Source organism: Palaemon carinicauda, chromosome 6, assembly GCF_036898095.1.
Source record: "Palaemon carinicauda isolate YSFRI2023 chromosome 6, ASM3689809v2, whole genome shotgun sequence".
Lineage (NCBI taxonomy): Eukaryota > Metazoa > Arthropoda > Malacostraca > Decapoda > Palaemonidae > Palaemon > Palaemon carinicauda.
Window position 1 is genome coordinate 140,936,377 of NC_090730.1, and position 17,151 is coordinate 140,953,527.

Consider the following 17,151-nt stretch of genomic DNA (forward strand, 5'->3'; position numbering starts at 1 on the left):
CCACAACTAAGTTGGATTAAAAAAAGAAAGATTTAAATTTTGTATAAAAAAATTACAATCTTTCAGGACCAAAATTATGGATAAGTAGAAGGGAAAAATACTTTTAACAAATTATTTTTTCCTATTTTGACATGCATAAGAATCGTGACTCACCAGGAGGAGGAAACGAGGAACCTTGATACACATAAAGAGCAAATTAGTCTAGCAACACACGTTTCATCCTACCAAGCACGCTACGCACACGCACGCACACACACACACACACACACACTCACAAGCAACAATTCTAAATCTAGCATCTGTTCTGACTGTCATGTTCGTAATAATTGGAGACGATCGTGAGAAAATGCAGACCAATTTTCGATGCCATTATGGAGTTAGATCGGTATCACTCAAGCATTGAAATTACCAGCAACCCATCAGTACATGGAATCCTATGTCTATTAGTAATTGAGGTAAACTTGTGGTGATCGATACTGCTCTTAGATTTAATATCCATATACATCAATCAAAATATCACAAATTTTGGTCAATAAAGCAATCTATTATTCCAATTACCCAGAACAGGAACATATAAAACTGTAATATAAGCACGGATATCAAACAAAGCCACTTTGTTAATAATAATAATAATAATAATAATAATAATAATAATAATAATAATTGATATATTATAGCAAAAAAACAAAATTAAAAATATTAAAGACAAGGAGAAATATTAATCAATAAAGAGACTTTAATCTAGATTTTCGTTGACAGAAAAAAATAAATAAATAAATATATATATATATATATATATATATATATATGAAAAGTATGAAAAGAATTAGGTGGTTACTAAAAATGCCGATTATAAAATAGGCAACAAAATAAGGTATAAATTGTTAATACTCTTTATAGTTTTCGTTTTATATTTCCCTTTTTTTTCTACTTCTCGTTGCCAACGTAAAACTTTTTCCTATTAAAGCACAGAATAAAACGAAGCTTTCAAAAACTGGAAGAAATCTCAGATCCAATAAATTCTAAATACATTAGTCATGTTACATCAATTCTTCCCAGATCAGTTTCAGTTCTACTCTCCATCGCTTAGGGAAAAAACGGCACCAGATATGTGGTCACTGGAACCACTGCACTTCCTAAGGCCAGCTTTACAAATCTAGTTTTTATGAGAGATTGCTAAACAAAGAAAACACTTCCGCTGATTCCTAGTACAGAGTTCTGTTTCTCTTGTCATATAAGCAGTCCTTGGTCTAGTGTACGCGGTGCAGAAAAAAAACAGTGCACCCTTCCATTTATCTATAATAGAGAATTGTGTCTATTTGCAATCGACTAATGCGATACTACATATTGGTTTAATTTTATTCATGTTAATCGAAGCTGAAAAATGTTAGCTTAAAATACATACTCTGGTTGAATAGAAACCCTTTAGTAAATGTTTCCTTAAAATACATACTCTGGTTGAATAGAAACCCTTTAGTAAATGTTTGCTTAAAATACATATTCTCGTTGAATAGAAACCCTTTAGTAAATGTTTGCTTAAAATACATACTCTCGTTGAACAGAAACCCTTTAGTAAATAATCTTGCAATCAGATCTACAAGTACTGTAAGCAAAAATACATAAACTCGTTGAAATAGTCTAGAAATCAGATCTGTGTAAGTACTCAAGCTTGCTAATAATTGAAATGAAAAAAATATCTATGGGAATTTCCCGATCGACGATGGGGACGGCAGTAGGATGCAAGCCTCCCATTTCAGTTCCTCGTTTGTCGAAAGAAAAACTCTAAAGGTCAAGAGATCTTGAGACTCATCCACAGCAAACAAAAACTAAGTCGTCATGTGTCCAGTCTCTGGAGCCGTCTACATTTCGGTACAGAGTTCGCATGCATTAGATTTGGAACCTCCAGAGGATAAGTTTAGATAGAAAAGTTCCGTTGCAAATTCAGTACAAAAACATAAGACAATAGACAAATGTGTATGTTTAAAAATTATTCTGCTGATAACTTCCCGGTCTTTCTAACTATTTGTTCAATGATATATATATATATATATATATATATTATGAGTGTATACATATACATAATATATATATATATATATATATACATATGAGAGAGAGAGAGAGAGAGAGAGAGAGAGAGAGAGAGAGAGTACAGTTGAGAAATTATCGTAAAAAGGGTTAAAATCCTAGAATAAATGTTCCCAGGCATTTACCATTTTCAAAACAGATATATTGACGTTAAGTAGTGATATTACGGTCACCATACCGTAAAAAATTAAAAAAAAAAAAGTAGGGTAAAATTACGGTCGCCTGTATTTTACTTTAATACGGCTAAGAACAGTATATTTTTACGGAGAATTTCCGATTAAAATTAAGGCTTTTTTAGACAATGTAGCGAGCGTATGTACACAGTCACTGTGCACATAAACTATTAAAAGGAAAAAAAGCTTGTCATGCTGTTACCTAACTAAATCACTCATTATGTGAAAATAATTTTTCATACATTCTCTTTCATGATTTAATTTCAATGATACGCCAACACCTTATTAGTTTTGTAATGGAGGGAAGATATATCTTGTACACAATGTCTGCATGACTGCTATTTTTGTAAATTAAAAACTTGAATATTTCATTACATAGACAGAAAAGTCATCATATATAATCTGGTATTTTTTTGTGGAGAGAGAGAGAGAGAGAGAGAGAGAGAGAGAGAGAGAGAGAGATTAAATTTTGAAATAAATAAATTGATGTTATCCTTGTACAGTATTCATGTCTTTCTACGCTAAACATATTTTCGGGTGAGGTGTTAAACCTTTTAGCATTAAAAAGGGTCTTAATTCTGTCAAGAAATAAGGCACCAATCAAGATACGCTTGCATTTTAGGACACACTTATGATCGTTCCTCACTAGGCTTTGATTGAAAAGAAAGTTTTAGTCTTTGAATTCCAACTTTAATTTGGATGACGAAGATAAAAAGTAACTACTCATGGTGATTTTGAAGACATTTAGCGTGATTTCTGATATTTAAATAACTATGAAATACAGTAAGCACAATCTACGGTAATCATTATCTAACTTTGATATATTACTCTATTTACAACAGTAAATCTTTTTTAGAACGTGTTATCTTAAGCGGGTATCTTGAAAAGAGCTATAGTCATCCCCTGACTATGCAAATTAAATATATATATTCAACATTTTAAAATGGAAAATGATGCATAAACGAAGTTTCTATTGTAGTTATAAGACAAGTTCATGATTATGGCAGAATCAATTATCTAATATAGCGAAGAAATCACTTTATTATTTGGTCAAACTCTTCTACATCAGCAAAATTGACCTAATGATCGATTGCGTTCCCTATAAATCTCCCTCATGGGAAAAAAAGGGGTTCCAAGGCTCAAATCTTCAAAACTTGACAACCTTGTTTACAGACACTAATTGTCTTTTTCTTCACCCCAAAACTCGCCTCTTCCTTGGGCATTTCAACTGGAACAGAAAGGGATACGAGAAGACGGAAATGGGGAAAAAGTGGAGGCAATTGGGGTATTGGGAGACCTACAGATTACAGCATTCGCTACGTCTGAGGTTCGTTTCCCATTGTCCAATTAGTCAACCCAACTGTAAACAATTGTGGCCGTTTAGCGGAAGTCAGTGGCGGAAAAGGAGATGGCCATCATGCTCTTCAATCCACGGCCATAAATCTCCAAGAAATGACCTCGACGCCATTCTATTGATTATGGTAGCATATAGCATAACAGAAACTTAAATAGTGAATTCGTGCTTTTCTATCCTTAATAATATGTGCATATTATGGATAATAATAACGATGGCAAAAATGAAAGATGGGGTCGCAGATGTGACCAGAGAAGTATGAGAAGTAGAAGTACCTACAATCTAAGTGATCCCAATTTCAAAACTCGTCTGACTTTAAGACCACTGTAGTGCGCGTTTAACCCAAATGTCAAAATAAACAAACCAGTATTGCCATTGCGTCATCTGTTGCGCGAGCCCATTACATCACACAAACAAGAGAGTGCACCATCGGTATTCTGTCTGTGAGCATCAAATACCACCTCTTGCCTTGCGTGACCTTTCACCTACGGAAGAGGACTTTCCCTTTCCATCAATACAGATTAATTGTCTTCCTCTGATGTAATCCAAATGCAAGGCTGCTCACGCACACGTAATCCGCATAAACAAAGGAAGGAAAGGCACAGGCAGATACCTTACCTTTCATTCATAGCTAGACCCGCGAACCTGTTTTACACACGAAACGGAATGGAAGAAAGTAAAAGTGGTTCCAACCATACCCTCACCCACTCTGACCCACTGGACAGAAAGGGAAAGGAATCTAGGTCACTGCTAAAGACCCTCTGGTCCTGAAACACTCGCTGCACGGTACATTCATCTTGCCTTGAAAGGGAGTTATTCATTGCTACCCGAAAACACAGGAAATTGCTCATTTGCGCATGAGTAAATGAATACATGAATATGAACTATCATGAATTACTCAACATGAATTCCAGTATTATGATATTGCATTCTGGGTCTTTTCTTTTAATATCGTTTATTGTTTGAAGTCAGAATTTCGTAAAATACATTGATGCATAAAAGTAACACATGGAACTTCTTTACACTTTCAACATAAACCTCAACTTTGCATTTATATTGGCCACAAGATTCTTCATCTTCATACGATGTTCCATGACCTCACAAAGTTTTCTTTTCTTTCCAAATAAAAACAAATTAATTCAACCTACGTCTAATATGTATTCATCCCGCCTTGCTTATAACTATGACAAAGTCAGTCAAATATAGGATGAAAACATACTAACGAGTATAAAATTCTATGAGACCTCAGACATCCTTTTCAGAGGACGGTTGATTTAAAAATAATCAAGTGAAGAGGTGAAAATGCAGTGAAAAATCCCAACTTGAGAAAATATTAACCAAAGCAAAGAGGAAATAGAACTTGTAATATAAATGTCACCAGACGTTGAATCAGTTTCTCCGATTTAATCAGCCTCAAAGTCTTTTCGGCAAATTATAAAAAGTATGCATTGAATTTTAATAAGAAAGCAAAAAACAGAGAGAGAGAGAGAGAGAGAGAGAGAGAGAGAGAGAGAGAGAGAGAGAGAGAGAGAGAGAGAGAGAGAGAGAGAGGTACACTGTTAAAAATTTAAACCGGCACTAACTTTAAATAAAATGACAGACGCTACACTCGAACAGGAAAATGAGGCTAAACTTACAGCGAAGGAAAGGGAAAGGGCAAGAGAAATTAAAATCTGACAGCTGGACATGGAGAAAGTCTATTACAGTAGATGTAAAACAGTGTGGTAGTCCAGAGAATAAATGAATGGAGAAGTTATATCCACCGATACAATGATTAACATAAGTATTCCGGTGGTACGGATGATATAGAGCAAAAAGACACACACACACACTATATATATATAAAGTTTCTTTAAATTTGTATGACTCTTAAAATTTTGGGTGTGATTCTCGACAGCAAATTTACTTTTGAGAAACACATTAGGTCTGTGTCTTCTTCAATTGCACAAAAAATTGGCTTATTGAGAAAGTCTTACAAGATTTTCGGTGATCAATCTATTCTGAAAAAGTGTTATAATTCCTTTATTCTACCTTGTTTTGAACATTGTTCTCCTGTCTGGTGTTCAGCTGCTGATTCTCATCTTAATTTGTTGGACTGAAACTTACGATCTATTAAATTTCTTATTCCTGGTCTAGATATCAATCTTTGGCACCGTCGTTCAATTAGTTCATTATGCATGTTGCATAAGATTTTTTATATCTCTGACCATCCTTTACATTCAGATCTCCCTGGACAATTCTACCCTGTTCGTAATACTAGGCAGGCAGTTAATTCTAATAGCCAGGACTTCTCCATCATGAGGCTCAATACTACACAGTTCCTAATCGGGTAGTTGAATCGGTAGAACTTCAAAAGTTCAAAGTTGGAGCAAATGTTTTCATGTTGACCAGGCTGACATGAGTCTTTTTATAGTTTATATATGAAATGTCTGTTTTTGACGTTGTTAATAGTTTATATAGGGCATATCTGTTTCGACGTTGTTACTTTTTTAGAATGATTTGTTAATTTATTCTCATCATTTATTTATTTCCTTTCCTCACTGAGCTATTTTTCCATATTGGAGCCCTTGGGCTTATAGCATTTTGCTTTTCCAACTAGGGTTGTAGCTTGGCTAATAATATATATATATATATATATATATATATATATGTATATATATATATATATATATATATATATATATATATATATATATATATATATATATATATATATTGTGTGTGTGTGTGTTTGTATTAATAATGTAGATGTATCCCTCGATAGAGATTAGCGAGAAAAAAGAAAAGACAATGATCACCGAAACATTCATATTTACTTATTGAAGTGATACACCACCTGTCCGGAATACTTCCACATTGGCTACTGGATACACCTACACGAAAGGCTCTTCAGTAGAACACCCTGTTCGCACGAAACGGCAAACATAATGTCACAAGTAATCATGAGTTTCACAGAAATCATGGCCGTTCCTTGCTGATACTCTTCACACCATCCAACTCTTTCCGGGTCTTCTACTCTCTCTTAGCACCCCAAAATAATAGCCACTTTTCACCAGCACATATCTAATACTATTCCGGAATCATCGATATGTACTACGGGAGAGTAAAATATTTGGCCGCCAACAGACCTAAGACAAAATTACTTATAATTGTTTATAAAAAAAAATCGTAATATATTCCATAGCATAAGCAGTAGCAGCCGTAGAATCTGAGGCAATAGCAATATAACTCCTTAAAAAAGGATTCCGACCCTTCCCTGAAAGGTAGATTTTTAGTTCTACAAGGATGAATTCGTGGTTGTCATCTAGTGCTTCTCCTTTGAACCTTGTAAGCGCATTTGCGAGTCCATACCCGTATGAAGAATAAATTAATAGCCTCTTTTTTCATTATTTTCTCTCCTAATGAAATTTAAGGCACACCCCGAAATTTAGTTTGTTCTCGTTCTATCAATAAGAATACACAAACACCCACACACACACACACACACACACACACACACACACACACACACATATATATATATATATATATATATATATATATATATATATATATATATATATGTGTGTGTGTGTGTGTGTGTGTGTGTAAATCACGAAATTTGAGACGTGAAGAGCATAGAATATGTAGGTACTACAGCCCCAAAATTCATAATACATACATACATGTATACATCTTACAAACACACACACACACATTATATATATATATATAGATATATATATATATACATATACACACACACACACACATATATATATATATATATATATATATATATATATATATATATATATATATATATATATATATATATATATATGGATCAGTTTCATACGATATAGATTAAAATCTTGGCCAGGGAAAAATTGTAGTTTTGATATCTACGAGCATAAAAAGGATGCTGAAGAATTAGTGACACACACACATACACGCACACTCACACACATATACATTATATACATATATATATAATATATATATATATATATATATATATATATATATATATATATATATATATATATATATATATACAGTACACTGATATAAATTAACATCAGCCGTTACTAGTCCACTGCAGAACAGACATCGGACACATCATTCCACTGGCGACACTTTATGGTCTTTCTATACCAGTCCACTCCCACAAACTTTCTTAATTCGCCAATCCAACCTCTTTGCTTCCTTCCCTTTTCTTTGCAATCCCTAGGGACCCATTCTGTTATTCTTAACGTTCATCTATGATGTGTCATTCTCATTATGTTCTTTCCATAACCACTTCTTTTTCTTATATAGTTAAAATATTCTATACTTTATTTAGCTTTCGCTTCCATGTTGCTTTTTCTGTCTTAGTGTTATTCCCATCATTATTCTTTCCACACCTTTTTGAGCTGTAACTAGCTTATGTTATAAGCTTTTGGTAAGGCTCCAAGTGTCTGATGCATAAGTTAAAACTGGTAGAACCATCTCATTAAATACTTTTCTTTTTAGAGAAAGTGACATTTCATTTCATAATCTCATTTTGCTTTCCAAAAGCTTTCCATCCCACGCTTATTATCTCTGCCAAGGAGGTTATGCGATTAAGTCGGTTATTTATTTGTCTGTCTGTGTGTCTGTGGACTGGACTATGTCAAAACTACTCGACAGAGTTCGACAAAATTTTCACCATAGATAGGAAGGTCATGGGCGACCCCATTAAATTTTGGAGATGATCTGGATCTGTATTTGCATTTTCCGCCGTTTTAAAGAAAACGTCAAAACAACTTGACGAATTTTGACGAAATTTCACCACTGATAGATCTTAGGACATGGACGACCCCATTAAATTTTGGAAATGATCCAGACCCGGATTCTAATCTATTTATATATTTATCTGTGGACAGGGTTACGTCAAAACTACTTGACGGATTTTGACGAAATTTCTACCACAGACATATCTTCGATTATGGACGACCCTATTAAAATTTGGAGATGATCCGGATCCGGATTCTAGATCTGGATTCGGATTTGCATTTTTCGCCATTCTAAAGATAACGTCAACACAAATTGACAGATTTTGACGAAATTTCCACGGTAGATAGATCTTAGGCCATGAAAGACTCCATTAACCTTTGTCGAAGGTCAAAAATCTCCAATTGCTTTTGTTCTTTTAATTTTGGTCTCGTGTCCTAGGGAAACACTTACCGTCTATCCCAAGTAAAGTATGTATATTCATTATCAATTTCTAAAGTTTCAACCATATCTGTTATTTGTGGTCTCTGCTTTTCCTTGAATATTTAGTTTTATTCATATTCATTTTCAGTCCTACAGTTCTGCTCTCTCAATTAAAATCTTCCATCATCTTTAGCAATTCCTCCCATGATTTCCTAAATACAACTACGTCATCTGCAAATCTTAACTTGCTAAGATATCACCCCTTAATATTAATTTCTTCATTTTCCCAATCTAAATTACTAAAAACTTTTTCTAAGCATGCTGTGAATAATCTAGGAGATAGATTCTCTTTCTAACTCCTTTTTTAATCGGAATTTTCTCGCTATATATAGTGTTAGATTGCTATACTTCCTGTATAGATAACTTTAAGTGTTCTAACATAAGATTCATCTATTCCATATCTTTGAAGGGCTATCATTACTGCTGAAGTTTTAACAGCATCAAAATCTTACTCATAATCTATAAATAAATAAATAAATAAATATATATATATATATATATATATATATATATATATATATATATATATATATATATATATATATATATATACATACATACATATACTGTATATATATACATATATATAATAATGTATATAAAGTGTATTATACATAAATATACTCAATATGTGTGTGTGCGTGTGTAAAACTCAGGGGAAGACATGATTTTCCGATGCACTAAACCACAGGAAAAAATTGAAATATTTAGTGAATCCTGACTAATTTTGTCTCTATAATATCAAGATATTTTGTTGATGTCACAGAGACAAAACTAGTTTGGATTCACTTAATACTGTAACTTTTCATTGTGTGTCTATATATATATATATATATATATATATATATATATATATATATATATATATATATATATATATATATATATACAGTAAATTCTCGTTATCAGCACTTAATTAATTTACTAAAACAGCTCTGTATGCCATTCACACATATGAAACGAATTTTTCCGATAAGAATACATGGTAAGTCTGTCTAACACTTTTTTCACATTTCAACTAAATGGACTGTATTCACCTACAATAACAACTGCACTAATTATGCATATTATATTTAATAACCTTGCATTTAAGGATGAAGGTAACACCACAGTACCGTGAATTGTGGAGAGCATTTCCTGGATTCATGTTAGTGATAAAAACAATAACAAAAACACAGCATTCGTTTTTTAAAAATTCTCTCTCTCTCTCTCTCTCTCTCTCTCTCTCTCTCTCTCTCTCTCTCTCTCTCTCTCTCTCTCTCTCTCTCTCTCTCTCTCTCTCTCTCTCTCTCTCTCTCTCTCTCTCTCTCGTCATAATACATACATAGAGCAGAATGAAAAAAATCTTTGTTTCTTTAAAAGTGTCAATTGAATAAGGGACAAAATTAATCTATATTCTGCAAAAATGCATAGCCCAATTAGCACAGATTGTAACAAAATAAAAAAAAAATACTTATACACTAATAGAGAGAGAGAGAGAGAGAGAGAGAGAGAGAGAGAGAGAGACTTTAGTGGGTATTATCCCAAAATCTGAAGGGGTTAAGGAATTCTTTTCCTAAAACAATGTTTGACGACTAAAGAAAAAACTTTTAGAAATGGTCAATGCAAGTCACATATAGAGCTGTAGGCTTCAGCTTGACTTTTTCTTTATCACCACTAGACCAATAAATTATATGCATTTTATGTCATGTAAACTTTCCTATTGCTATCAATACTATTTTCTATAGGATTTCCGTAACTCGGAAATATTCATGAAACAATTAAAAAAGTTAGCCATTCTCTCCCTAACCTTTTCAGATAAGAACATTTATAAAAATGCAACTCTGCTTTGATAAAAAAAAAAAAAATCTGACCTATATAAAAAAAAAACGTCCATAGTTTCAAAAACTATGGAAATCGAGCAAACAGGTTAAAGTAACAGGAAGAGTTCAAAATACACAGAATTTTCGTTGAATTTTCTTTTAAAAAATTAGGTAGTTTCCCCTTATATAAGAAATCTCAACAATGATAAACGGAATGATGGTCACTGTCACATTCATACTTTCAGCACTGAATCTTAGATGAAGCCGTAGAAAACTACCAAGGCTTCAGTTTCTTCATAAACTTATAGTGAAGGCGAACAAGCAGAACATTAAACTCTCATACAAACTTTGCACCAGTCACATGTATCTTGTACATATACCTGCATTTCCAAACTATCAATATCATTCCTTTCAAGTATATCCTGTATCCAATGGTTTCTAAAAGTCTCTCTCTCCCAATTCTTCCTAACATCTCTGAATTATACTCTTTACCGATCTGTCAGCATTTATTCTTTACAAATGACCAAATTGTCTCAAGAACACTTTCAACTATTATGATCTTTTTGCTAATTCTAGGTATCTCCACATTTAGCAACCTTTTAATTCTCCATACAAAACTTACTCTACAATAATAAATCATCTTATCCACTTCAACAACTATCATTTTATACAACAACACACTTTACTTCCTTAAAGGGGCTTTGGCTTAACAATCCCATTATATATTCCAAACTTTACTTCATACATTGAGTCTTCTTAATCTGCTGAGCATAACTTGCTACTTTCCTTACATTATCTATTCTATGACACTTCCCTCATCCCGCCATCCATCTATTATCATTACTCCCAACCGATTTAATTCTTCTACCATCCAAAATGATATTCACTTGCTCGAATCTGCATACAATTTTTTCCTCTTAAGAAGCTTTCAAACTCTCACACTAAATTCTGCAGCCTCTTTTTACTATTCACAACCAGAACTGTTCACATACAAACCTTACCTATTAGCAACTGAATTGGACAATCGTTTTCTTATCCAACATGTTTGCATCTCCGGCTGATTTGGAGACAAAATATACACATGTCTTGAACATACTGTTACATAAAAAGTCACTCTCCTATATGCATATTCTAATATATGCTTTGCTTCCATCAGCTTTTCTATTGTTTTGATGACTTATTTTCTGTACTGTACATCCTCAACCAACACCATCCATATTGCCTCACTATCAGCTAAATACCAAAGTTTTTCTAGTGACATGAATACCACATACCACACTCCTGATTTACTTTCAAACTTCTCACTTAAAGGCTTATAGATAAATACTTCATCCATATCCCAAATTTTGTGTCTAAGCCCACAATGCTCTTATTAAAAATCATGTTAAATAATTACTTTACCAGGCATCTACCTCTTAGAATGTGCTCTATCACATTTACTCCTATACAGGGGGAAAAATTCGCATTCTTATACCACTCTACCACATATTCTAAAAACCATGATCAGGCACTCAATCCCCTTAACATCATTATACTAAGGCTTTCAATTTATAAATCCATCAACTCCACTGTCTTTTCCAATCTTGAACATCCTGATTGTCCACTGTACATCCAATGCAGAAGGTAAATATCACTCTCTTCTTGCGCGGAATTAACAGGCCGGTAGTGAATCCATAAGTGTGAAAAATAGAGAAAGACGATATTGTGGCTATAAAATTACATTATATATATACATACATATATATATATATATATATATATATATATATATATATATACATATATATATATATATATATATATATATATATATATATATATATATATATATATATATATATATATATATATATATATAATATATATACTGTATATATATCATGTACGTGGATTTGTATCAGCATTGAGCATACACACACGAATGTGTCCAAACAACAAATACAGAAAACTTAGAGCATGAAACCCCCCAAAATTAAAATCCTATTTCTGTATTGTCATGGTGTTTTAAACATGGTGTAGTTAGGACAAAGGCGGGGTAAGTAACACTTCAAGGTCGATTCTGGCAAAAAGAAAAAAGAAAAAGATAACTTCTGGCGTAATTTCCTCAACGTCATTGAAGGTCAGCCATTTACTGGACCTTGTAGGTCGTCATTTCCTCTTTTTGACACTTACATCACTGATATTTAAGTCCTGTTTTCCTGTATCTTGACACTGGCTTTGAAGTCAGGTTTGTAATGATGACATAACAATTTGCAATTATTTACTGATTTGACGTTTGCATTATAAAATGCTAAATTCTTTCTGTCATGAAAAAGATACTACTTAAAATCAATTAAGAATGTAATATAAATTACTGTAAAGATATATTTTAGGAATATTTTTTTTCTCTTAGTGACCATAGTGACCAAAATAAGAAATATATTTTTTCCTTTAATCTAATGGTTTTCTTTTTCTAATATTACTCCCAGTGTTCACATAATAGAAAACTTGTAACCAATACAGTTATTCTGTATTATAAGGTATTGATATCCTACTTCTAATGATATAAGGCCAATAATAAATTTCACAGTTTTCTGACAGCATTGGAAAACAACATTGAGCACTAAACCTCGGAGATTTTTAGCAAATCTATAGTGTCTTTGAGAGTCAAATATTTGAAACAAATATCAGTATCATATGCCATATTATTCTTAATGTCCCCACTAATGCTATTATTGAGAACTAACAACAATACAGGTCCTTGAAGGATAACCCCTAGAACACTATAAATGGCAGTACAATGCTATAAATCTATAATATACAGGATACAGAATGTGTTACTTACTTTTCAAGTGTGAAGGAGACAATGTATATAACTATTCTTCATAAACTGAATCTAAAGTTCATGCTAAATAATAAAGCTAAATTATCCAGTCAATTTTAAATTAGTTTGAACTCATATCGGTTCATACAATTTTTCTGGTGGGTCCTAGATAACACATGTAGCCAAGAAGAAGACCTCACAGGACAAAATATTTTTTTTCTTTTTGTGTGTGTGTGTGTGTGAAAATTGACTACTGTAATAAAGGAGAACATTTGCTACTGCAGGTACTTATAAATGGATTAAAGTTAAAATTTTGTTAATCATGTGGATAGAAAGGAGAAGACTTGTTTTGTAGCTAATAAGTTTCAATTTTTACAAACACTTGGTAATTTGAAGTGTTGTTGAAAGCTTTACCCTTTTCTGATATTTTTAATGGGAATTTGTATTTAACATAAAAATCCCACTCCTGACTAACTTCTGTTGAATATAAAACACAAAAGGAAACAAAAGATCTTTTAGGGAGCTATATTGACTTTTTAATTTTTAATGTTACACCAATCCCCTCAAATTAGTAACTTACATAATGCTACAAATACTCATATAACGTACAACATTTTTTCCCACAGACATGTATTTGGTGGATGGATAAGAAATAGGCCTCTGGCAGCATAGCTGCCATGACGAAGAAGCAAAAGTTTTGGCAATGGTCGTGGGTGTGGCTCTGGGTATGGATGGAGGTATGGTGTGAAGGAGCGGTCATACCACCTCGATGGGTAAATGCTACACTCAATCCATGTGCAAAGAAATCTTGGCAATTACTCTACTGGCCTGAAGACAACTCTTGTCATCGAATCTTCACACAGGTAAAAGCTAAATTCCTGATGTTATATTTTCCTATAGTCATAGCATTCGAAGAATAATCACTGTTAAATTGATTTCTCTTCAAATCCTATGACCATAATAAACTTGGCATGAACTTCCATTCCATAGTGTTTATACAGTTATTATTTTAAATAATACACTGTCAAAGCATTTGAGTATTCATTAATATGATATTTTCCTTACAAGAATAGGCTGTCATTAGCTTCTATAATCTTTATCTAGCAGATGTTTTACCTTTCAGAGGATTCTTTCCATAAGTGTTCAATACAGAAAATTTGCTCTTCCTTTTGGTGACGCAGCAAAAAAAAATTGATAGAAAATTTAAGGGGCTTGACTTGGCTCCATTAAAACAATGTTATTTCGGGGTTTCTTCAAAATCCTACTACTTTTGTGTTTCTCGCCCGATTTTTTTTCATTTATAAACTATTTGAAAAAGGATTCTATGCACTAAAAGTTTTACTTTGGAAATTATCATGGCACTTTAATTTTTCAGTATTACCTCATCAATGCATAGAAGTACTCATCTTTCCATGTTTGAGTGACAAAAATTGGCCAATATTCAAAAGCATAGTAACTGTTGTTCTCTGAAAATTCCGGGATTTGAGAAATTGGGCTTCAAAGTTTTTTTTTTTGTAGATTGATTGAATAGACTTTAGTAACAGGGACTGTCGCAAAATGCATAAATCCGCTAATACTACCCTAAGCTGGGTTAATTCCTAACCTACCAACTCACCGCCCATGCCTATATGCGGACAACTAGCACACTAAGTCATCCACTGTACTGCATAATATTGTTTTTACTTTGTTTCTATCCCAGTACCCTGTAAGTATTGTATTAATAAATGAACACATTTCAGTAAGTGTACAGTACATGTATATACATGTAATACAACACTGTAAGACGACGGTACACATAACACGTCATCGCCACACTTATACGTAAATGTAATACATATAACAAAAATCCCAGTTGTTCCTATTTAACAACACTCGCTGATACTGTAGTATATATTTCCGTAATAGATGTAAAGGACTATCACTACAGTACAGATTAATTAGCTAGGGTAACAATCGTAAGTGATCGCTGTTTTCGGCAAGTCAACTCGCACTATTCAAACTCACCGTACACATAGCCTATATCTACATTACTTTAGTACTGTAAAGTGCTTGGTGTGGGAGGGGGGGTTAAATTAATGTATATATAACTTTTTTACCTCATAAAGGGATTCTGCACAAAAAAGACTGAAGTAGGAGATGCACACATGAGGAGAGACAATGCAGGGCTGAGGCCAAGTTAATGAGAGATGGGGTATTGTACTGTGTGGTGAGGGGAACGGGGCGAAGCATGCTGTGTGGAGTGGGAAAGGGGTGAAGCATGCTGGGTGCCAGGGTGCCAAGGAGCGCGGTTGGTTTGAAATCGTTAGGCTGTAACTATCACAAAACGAGAAATATGTGATTTCTTATTTAGTAGGTAGTAGGTTGGCCAGGGCACCAGCCACCCATTGAGATACTACAGCTAGCGAGTCAATGGGTCCTTTGACTAGCCAGACAGTACTACGTTGGATCCTTCTTTCTGGGTACCGCTCATTTCCCCTTTGCCTACACATACACCTTATTTCCTTATTTCCTTTCCTCACTGGGCTATTTTTCCTAATTGGAGCCCTTGGGCTTATAGCATCTTGCTTTTCCAACTAGGGTTGTAGCTTGACTAATAATAATAATAATAATAATAATAATAATAGTCTGGCCTATTCTTTACATATTCTCCTCTATTCTCATACACCTGGCAACACTGAGATTACCAAACAATTCTTTTTCACTTAGGGAATTAACTACTGCACTGTTCCTCTTGTTAAGGGGTGAAGAGACTCTTTAACTATAGTAAACAGCTCTTCTAGGAAAAGGACACTCCAAAATCAAACCACTGTATACTAGTCTTGGGCAGTGCCATAGCCTTTGTACCATAGTCTTCCACTGTCTTGAGATAGAGTTCTCTTGTTTGAGGGTACACTCTGGCTCACTATTATATTCTATTAACCTTCCTCTTGTTATTTTGGAGTTTTGATATGAAAGTTTTATTTTAATGATGTTTCTGTTCTTAAAATATTTTATTCTAATTGCTATTTACTTCTCCTGTAGTTTGTTTATTTCCTTTCCTCATTAGGCTATTTTCCATGTTAGAGCACCTGGGCTTACAGCATTCCGCTTTTCTAACTAGGGCTGTAGCTGAGCAACTAATAATAATAATAATAATAATAATAATAATAATAATACAGTAATGCCTCACAACACGAAATTAATTCGTTCTGGAGTGGCTTTCGTAACGTGATTTTTTCATGTTGAGAGTCACATTTTACATGTAAATCGCCTAATTCGTTCTAAACCCTACAAAATACCACATTAAATCTTATAATAAAGCTGCAGTATAATCACAATGAAATACTGAACAGCCAAATATATTTGAACCATTCAATATACCTAACTAAATGTTAATAACTGTTAATTAAGTAGTTATTAGAACATTATGTAATAATAAATGGAAAACAATACAATGTATACAGTAAAATACTGTATATATACAAAACATACAGTACCATGTGCAATGTACTATTATAGTTACCCCTACTATATAGTACAGCTACAATTTCTATTGTGTAAATCCATTTTCTTCAACTTTTTTAAGTGGGTGACTATTTTCTTCTCGGCCTGGCTGGCAAACCTTTTCCGCAAAGTGAGTCATAAAATTATTCGCATCTCATTTCCCAGCGTGAAAATTTTGTAAGCAGATTCTTTCATGAAGAGAGGTATGACTACTGTACAGTATATGGTTCT

General features: G+C 33.2%; 2 protein-coding genes across 2 annotated transcripts in view; one reads left to right on the plus strand and one right to left on the minus strand.

The window, feature by feature from the left end:
* Positions 1 to 17,151, minus strand: part of LOC137642681 (centrosomal protein of 135 kDa-like) — a 495,143-nt gene that overhangs the window by 181,485 nt on the left and 296,507 nt on the right. The window lies entirely within an intron of this gene.
* LOC137642210 (uncharacterized) overlaps positions 1 to 17,151 on the plus strand; it is a 43,598-nt gene that overhangs the window by 19,085 nt on the left and 7,362 nt on the right. Inside the window, exon 2 of the mRNA XM_068374746.1 lies at positions 14,064 to 14,300. Coding sequence (XP_068230847.1) covers positions 14,115 to 14,300 — 186 coding nt within the window. The 5' untranslated portion in view covers positions 14,064 to 14,114. The remainder of the gene's footprint in view (positions 1 to 14,063; positions 14,301 to 17,151) is intronic.